An 8305-nucleotide genomic window follows, 5' to 3' on the forward strand; every position below is an offset into this window, starting at 1 on the left:
TGACAGCCTGCCAGCTGAGCTATTCAAGTACGGCGGCGAGGAGTTGATAAGGTGCATGCATCAACTCTTGTGCAGAATATGGTCAGATGAACGCATGCCCGACGACTGGAATTTAAGTGTGCTCTGCCCCTTCCACAAGAAAGGTGACCCCACCATTCGCGCCAACTACCGCGGGATCAGCCTTCTAAGCATAGGTTACAAGGTTTTATCGAGCGTATTGTGTGAAANCTGACCGGTTGAGAAGCAGCCATTTGTAATAGCAATTGAGAGAAAAGTGTGTAACGTTCGTAATTTTGAGGTTTGCTATTTCTGTTTTGCTTTCTTTACGTGTATTTTGTCGGTGCTTTATTTCAGTGATTTTTTGTGCAAATGCAATTAAAATGAAGTGCGCGGTGATTGGATGCAAAAACACGTACAAAAATAATAAATTGGTTNGCTTCACTTGGCGTCAGTTGGCACAGGGGACTGGCGTACTTTGCTGAACTCGGCGGTTACAGCGCCAAAAAAAGAAGAATTTTGTTTAGAAGAAAATATGAAACTTTATATTTTTTCTCCCAAATGGGGATTCAGTTCTTCATTTCGTCGTTGCTGACATTCAAGCGACAGTATCTTGCAATGGACTTTTTATAAGTGACCGCTGCAAGACATTGTCTGTTATAGTCTTTGATAGGAGTACACCTGCATGACATTGGCACCAGTGTCATTTAGTATTCACAGCAAGTGCGACGATGTCACTAAATCCTCATTAGTGCCGATTTCACCGGTGACCATTTTCGCCACTGGGGTGTTTTTGGTTCAGTGGCAGTAGGCATTTTTTGGCAATCAGCTGATACTGTTTTTACTTAGGAAACTGTACGATGGCATCCACTGTACACTGCTTGACAGCTGGAGCCAACAAATGCCAACTACACCCAGTGCAAAATCAATCATATGTTTTGTATATATGTAGCCGCACGCCTGTATGGATAGGTGAGTGGATTGTGTGGTTTTTACTGTTGCTGCTACATCACCTTGCCATGTGTTTTTTAGCGGTTTCTTCTGATTACACTTTTCCACTGTAGCTTCCATGGGGTAAGGGTGCATCGACTGTGGTCAGTGTGCTTGGAGTTGGATTATCAATTTTCTCTGAGCTTGTGAATCAACTACAACTTATAAACAAAATCCGGAAGTTTAACTTGTGAACAAGTGTATANACAAACAACTCCTCAAGGCGAATTTGTACAAGGTGGTCAAGGCGGATTTATACAAGGTGGTGTTGATGGCGAATTTAAATTTTCGCCGCGGTACTTCTTAATGTCAAAATGATGTGTTTGTTGTTATATGAATTCGCCTTGTTTACAACAAACACATCATTTTGACACTGGGAAGTACCGCGAACACCACCTTGTATAAATTCGCCTTGAAGGTGGTGTTCTATTGTGGCGAATACTGCGGCAACACAAAGCGAACAACGAGAAATAGGCAGAATGTTCGAGGAACGACGTAGAATGTTCCACAAAGAGAAACGTCAAGTTGGATGAACACCGCGAACAGCGAGAGAAAGAGAATGAGCGATAAACTTCAGAATGTTCTAGGGTTGCCATAAGTGGCAGCGCAGGTATATAAGGGCGCCGCCACAGCGAGGTGAGTGAGTGACAAGTGAGCAAGCTACAAGTAAAGTGAGCAGAGAAGCGAGTTGCGAATAAGCAAGCTATAAGTTTAATTGTGTTAACAAGTTCAGTAAAGCGTTGTAATTTCTTTAACAAGTATTGTAGTGTTTTTACTGTATTAGCAAGTATTGTAAAATTGTTTGTTGTACAATAAAGTTAATTGTACTACTATTTGGTCATCGTTAGCCTTTATTTAACCATCCAGCGATACGAACCGAGAGATTTGGGAAATCCGGACGAGGTTTCAAGGATAATCGTAACAGTATGATCAGCTGATTTCTTCGCCTTCCTTGTATTTTGTTTTTGCTCAAGGCGAATTTATATAAGGTGGTGTTACTAGCTCAGCTGATTTTGTGTATGTGTTTCGCCGCACGGCTTCTGATATAAAATTGAAAAATTTTGTTTGAATTTCTACACACATTCTTACAGTTTTTGACAGTTTATGCCGCCAAAGCAAAAACAAAATACATGTAAATTTTTGTTTTTGTACTCCTGCAATCACCTTATATTAATTCGCCTTGTTTTTGCTTATACTGATTTGACACTACGCCCATAAAAAGCAAAAACAAAATAAATGTACAAGCCGCGTAATCGCTATTCGCACCTCGTCATAGTCAGGCGGAGGGACATCGACTCCATACTGCCATCCCTAAATTGGCGNCGCTAACGCCGAGCAAATGGAATTTTCATTTTTGACAGGGCGTTACGTGTTGAAGTTGGATGCGGAAGACGGAAAGAAAGAGAAAGGACAAAAAAGTGAAAGAGGAAACGAGAATAAAAACGAGAGGATCTGAGAAAACGTCAAAAATTACGACGCGTTGATTTGGGGATAGCGCCCGCTGACACTCGTCGACAATGGATAACGCAAAGCTTAGCGCTCCAATTTAGGGACGGCAGATAGTCATCGATTGCGGGCTCGGGTTGGCTTTACCCATTACTTTCAGTAGTGCTGTTGCCACTCGCTAAGGCGGGAAAGTACTCCCTCCATAGTTTAAGTACATTCTGGACATCAGTCTCTAGGTCACCATGGTTGTACTCCTGTAAGACCAACAATGGTGACCTAGTAACCGATGTCTTGAGCGTACTTAAATTAAGGATGGAACACTTTTCCGCCGTACTAGATGGTAGCAGCACGGAAAATTGTGGAGAAGAAGAACCCGAGCCCGCAGTCGACGATGACGGAGTCGACGTTCCACCGCCTGAATATGACGAGGTACGAATAGCAATAACGCAACTGAAAAACAACAAAGCTGAGCTATTCAAGTACGGAGACGAGGAGTTGATAAGGTACATGCATCAACTCTTGTGCAGAATATGGTCAGATGAACGTATGCCCNAGTTGGCACAGGGGACTGGCGTACTTTGCTGAACTCGGCGGTTACAGCGCCAAAAAAAGAAGAATTTTGTTTAGAAGAAAATATGAAACTTTATATTTTTTCTCCCAAATGGGGATTCAGTTCTTCATTTCGTCGTTGCTGACATTCAAGCGACAGTATCTTGCAATGGACTTTTTATAAGTGACCGCTGCAAGACATTGTCTGTTATAGTCTTTGATAGGAGTACACCTGCATGACATTGGCACCAGTGTCATTTAGTATTCACAGCAAGTGCGACGATGTCACTAAATCCTCATTAGTGCCGATTTCACCGGTGACCATTTTCGCCACTGGGGTGTTTTTGGTTCAGTGGCAGTAGGCATTTTTTGGCAATCAGCTGATACTGTTTTTACTTAGGAAACTGTACGATGGCATCCACTGTACACTGCTTGACAGCTGGAGCCAACAAATGCCAACTACACCCAGTGCAAAATCAATCATATGTTTTGTATATATGTAGCCGCACGCCTGTATGGATAGGTGAGTGGATTGTGTGGTTTTTACTGTTGCTGCTACATCACCTTGCCATGTGTTTTTTAGCGGTTTCTTCTGATTACACTTTTCCACTGTAGCTTCCATGGGGTAAGGGTGCATCGACTGTGGTCAGTGTGCTTGGAGTTGGATTATCAATTTTCTCTGAGCTTGTGAATCAACTACAACTTATAAACAAAATCCGGAAGTTTAACTTGTGAACAAGTGTATACGAAAAAGTGTTGACATTTTTGCAACTTATTTACATAATGAGTGAGGATTTAAGGTAGGTATATTGTTACAAAAAAATAAAAGTAAAATAAAAAACAGGCGAAAATAGTGTGGACAGATATATTGTATATTTTATAGTTTTTAATAAGAAATGCACATAGTTACAATTTTCAATCGTTTGCACTGCTGCTCACTGATAAGAACGGCTGAGCTAATGCTAGAGTATACTCACATGTGCACATACATATCGCACACCGTCTTCAAGAGAGTCATAACTCAAAATTTAGAATATTTGAGATTGTGAGCTAAAAATGTACGCAGAGCTTTTATTTACCTTTCAGCAAAAGCTGGAGCAAATTTTTGCTAAAATTTGTTAAANACTGAAAAACAACAAAGCTGAGCTATTCAAGTACGGAGACGAGGAGTTGATAAGGTACATGCATCAACTCTTGTGCAGAATATGGTCAGNCTAAAATTTGTTAAAAAAGCCTAAGGTAAAGTCGCCCAGTCCATATGATTATCATGTGCTAAGAAATAGTTTTTCGCATTTTCCGACAAACTTATTATTTTGAGTTGTGACTTTTGAAGACGGTGTGCGATATGTATATAAACGTGTGCATATATCTACATTATGATTGTACATATATAACGCTTCCTGTATGAGTTTTTATTTAAATACTGAAGATTTTACACTTCAGTAAAAATATGTATGTATGTTTTTGTTTTATTTTTGTATGAATGGATCTACACCATCTTCAAAAGAGTCACAATTCAAAATAATACGTTTGTCAGGAAATGCGAAAAACTATTTCTTAGCACATGATAATCATACGGGCAAGGGCGACTTTACCTTAGGTTTTTTTTTAACAAATTATAACAAAAATTTGCTCCAGCTTTCGCTGAAAGGTAAATAAAAGCCCCGCGTATATTTTTAGCGCATAACCTCAAAAATTCCAAATTTTGAGTTGTGACTATTTTGAAGACGGTGTGCGGTAGGTACATACATATGTATAGCTAACCTATAGCGTTATTTTGGTTTAGCTCGTGTATAAAACATTTCCCTTCAGTTTTGGTTGACGTCATTAAGCTCAGTATTTATGACTGATAATTACAATAATTATAAGTGATCGTGTCGATAGTGAAATGATACGTGCTTTTATTCTTGCACTATAACGAAAAGTACTTAGTTTAACAACGTTTAAGATTCTCCAAATATTTAAGGACCTATATATGTATGTATATATGTACCGTACATGTAAAAATTGTATTCCATTTGTATGTATATGGGTATTTCCATACGTCGCATACGTGACAGTCGTACGTTTCAATGTGATACAAACAAGGAATACCATTTGTTTTCTTTTACTTTTTTTGGCCATTGTATAGCACATAATTAGCTCTATATTTAACCGAAAAATGAAAACAATCGAACTGCTTGGTCCCGAAATATAAGCGTTTAAAGAGAGTGTCGTTACGTGACAAAAAAGGGAAGTAGATTTTTTCTTTTCTTACAAAATCGCAAAAAAAAAAATTGCCATCGTTATATTTTTGCTAATATTGCTTTTAAATGAATTTTTAACGCAAAAAAAACATCTATTTTATGTAGAATATACTTTAATTTTGACTTCAGCGCCAATTCAGGGTGAATTTGTTGGAAATCTATGACTTATTATGTTTCAACTACATACGCCAAATTCGAACCAAATCGGACCATAAATACGGTTTTTCGAAATATCTCAACCTTGGCGCCACCTAGGAAGACCATTTAAGCAAACATGATTTTACTTACATAGCAAGTATATATTTTAAAAAGCAGACAAATCGGCCCGTAAATACGTTAGATATAAGATTTTTATTTTTTTTTTGTCGTGGTGGACTTTCCGATGGAAACACCCATATTGAAAATTGCGAAACCGGTTTCTTTACACAAGGGAATATATTTGATGTTTCTGCAGTAGCCACGAAAAATCTTCTTTGTTTTAGGATAAGTTGTGCCAATTTCGTGTGTAAATACCTATCTGTGACATTTTAATAAACTTAAGTGAATAGAGGTTTGACTTTCGATTAAAAAAGAATAAGTTACCTTTCCCAAAAAGAGCATTTTAAACTATACCTATGGCTAGTTAATCCATAAAATCCATTGAGAACCATTGAAATTTTGCTTTAAAGCATAAAGGATTAACTCGAGGTAACATGTACATACATACATATCTATTATCAAAATATAAAAATAAGTGGCGACAAGGTGACATAAAATAAATTATATGAAATGTGATTAAATTAATACTTTTATAATTCTTTCTATAAATCTAATTTAATTATCTAGATGAGTATATTAATCNATTAATAAAATAAAATAAAAAATAAAAAATAAAATAATTCTTTCTATAAATCTAATTTAATTATCTAGATGAGTATATTAATCTTTTTTTTTCAGAACAGGCATTTTGGTCGGCTGCGGAAATCCTTTGCTGGATATATCGGCCACTGTCGATGAAAATTTCTTGCAGAAATATGATTTAAAACCAAATGACGCTATTTTGGCTGAAGAAAAGCATATGCCACTATATAAAGAACTAGTGGAAAAGTATAGTGCCGATTTTATTGCTGGTGGTTCAGTCCAAAATTCATTGCGTGTATGCCAGTGGATGTTACAAAAGCCGGATGTGGCTATATTCTTCGGTTGTGTGGGCCATGATCGTTATGGTGAGATACTTGAAGAGCGTGCGCGCTCGAATGGTGTAAATGTGCATTACCAGCGCAACAACGAAGCATCAACTGGCACATGTGGCGTGCTCATTACTGGTACTCATCGTTCGCTCTGCGCTAATCTGGCAGCGGCTAATAACTTTACCATAGATCATTTGCTAACGCCTGAAAACCAGAAACTTATAGATAATGCCGAATATTTCTATATATCGGTAGGTTTGATTTACAAATGCATACACAATTTCATATACACTATGTTTTTTTTTATCTAATACAGGGCTTCTTCCTAACCGTGAGTCCGCCAAGCATTCAGCATATTGCCCAACACGCGCACACACATAAACGCACTTTTCTGATGAACCTGAGTGCACCATTTTTGTCACAGTTTTTCAAGGAACCATTAATGGCTGCTTTACCTTATGTGGATATCCTATTCGGCAATGAATTGGTAGCTTAAATTTAAATATTCATTGTTATTATGTAGTATATGTTTTTTTCATTTACAGGAAGCTGAGGCGTTCGCAGCTGCTCAAGGTTGGAATGATAAGGACATGAAAGAGATTGGCAAGAAAATGTTGGCTCTGCCTAAAGAGAATGCTGATCGGCCACGGATAATAGTGCTAACACAAGGTCACTTACCGGTATTACTTATACAAGAGCACTCCATTGAAGAATTTCCAGTGCACCGATTGGAATCGGAAGAAATTGTCGATACAAATGGCGCTGGTGACGCTTTTGTTGGTGGCTTTTTGGCACAGTACATACAAAAGAAGCAACTTAGCGTTTGCATACGTGCCGGCATTTGGGCAGCACGTCAAATTATACAACGTAGTGGCTGCACCTTCGAAGGCATACCTGATTTTAAGGAATAACGCCTATGTTGCAAAATCAACTAGACGTATTTTAACATAAAGGCACATTCGAAGTTTTTACTATTTGTTGTACATTTTTGCAAAAAAAAGATAAAATATTTATTTTTTATGTTAACAGACTAATACGAAATGAAGTTATTTAACGCTTAAAACACCTAGCCACCGTAAATATATGTATATACGTACATACATATGTATACACGAATTTAGATTGCACCTGAGCAATAAAGTTAAGATTAAAAAAATAGTGATTTTTATGGCAATATACCGGAGTATACATATGTTTGTAAACTCTGGTCGTTCGTTAATAAATTGAGTGTGGTTAACTTTGCATTTGTATTGTATGTAGGAAAAATGGCAAACTAATTAAATATTTGATTTATAATTTCTTTAGGGCTCTTATTCTTTTTTAAGGTGTTTTCTTATTAACACTTATTTATAGCAATAAAGTACAATGATTGCGGGAAAGATAAATATATAAATTACCAACTATTTTATGTTTTGAAGATTTTAAAATGTTCACAGCTGAGGAAGTTAAGGATCCGATTGATTGCAATAAATATGTATTCTTTTAGTCTTCTCTCAGTTACACCACAATGAAAAAATTTAAAGCTTAACCTTATAAAATTCGATACTTATCGGCATCTTCGTTTGTCATCGTCAATGTACTGGTCGAATTTTTTATTTGTTTTCGTTGTTTAGCAAAATTTTACTAAAATATTGTAAAAAAATCGAATTCCTCACTTACCAGGATGGAAGCTTTTCTATCAGACTGGGCGGCTAAAAAGGTTTGTGATAGTCGAAAGCTTATTTTAGGAGGATTTTACCGTCAATAGAATTTCCGCTCAGCGTAATCGAGTGGTTGTAGGTTCGTTTACGTACTATCACTCAGTAATTTCCACGTTTGATTCCATTTGGGTATCGAGCCCCGTTTCACACTTAACAAATGTTTGATAAATACGAGTTTCATTTATATACTTTTTTTATGTTCCGGATT

The 8305-nt window shown here is 37.2% G+C and overlaps 1 protein-coding gene across 2 annotated transcripts; it reads left to right on the plus strand.

Moving 5' to 3' along the window:
• Positions 1-3457: 3457 nt before the first annotated feature.
• Positions 3458-7397, plus strand: Adk2 (Adenosine kinase 2). 2 transcript variants are annotated; one of them, XM_017616658.1, is made up of 5 exons: positions 3458-3505; positions 3598-3782; positions 6165-6648; positions 6714-6884; positions 6943-7397. In XM_017616658.1, exons 2-5 carry the CDS (start codon positions 3766-3768, stop codon positions 7306-7308), a joined length of 1038 nt encoding a protein of 345 aa, XP_017472147.1. In that variant the 5' UTR covers positions 3458-3505; positions 3598-3765; the 3' UTR covers positions 7309-7397. The 2 variants fall into 2 exon arrangements, with proteins under 2 accessions (XP_017472147.1, XP_017472146.1); XM_017616657.1 differs by having other exon boundaries at positions 3491-3505; positions 3566-3782.
• The last annotated feature ends 908 nt before the right edge of the window (positions 7398-8305 follow it).

The sequence above is a fragment of the Rhagoletis zephyria genome, unplaced genomic scaffold, assembly GCF_001687245.7.
Source record: "Rhagoletis zephyria isolate East Lansing unplaced genomic scaffold, Rhagoletis_zephyria_1.1 Rzeph_scaffold_01242, whole genome shotgun sequence".
In the NCBI taxonomy this organism is placed as follows: domain Eukaryota; kingdom Metazoa; phylum Arthropoda; class Insecta; order Diptera; family Tephritidae; genus Rhagoletis; species Rhagoletis zephyria.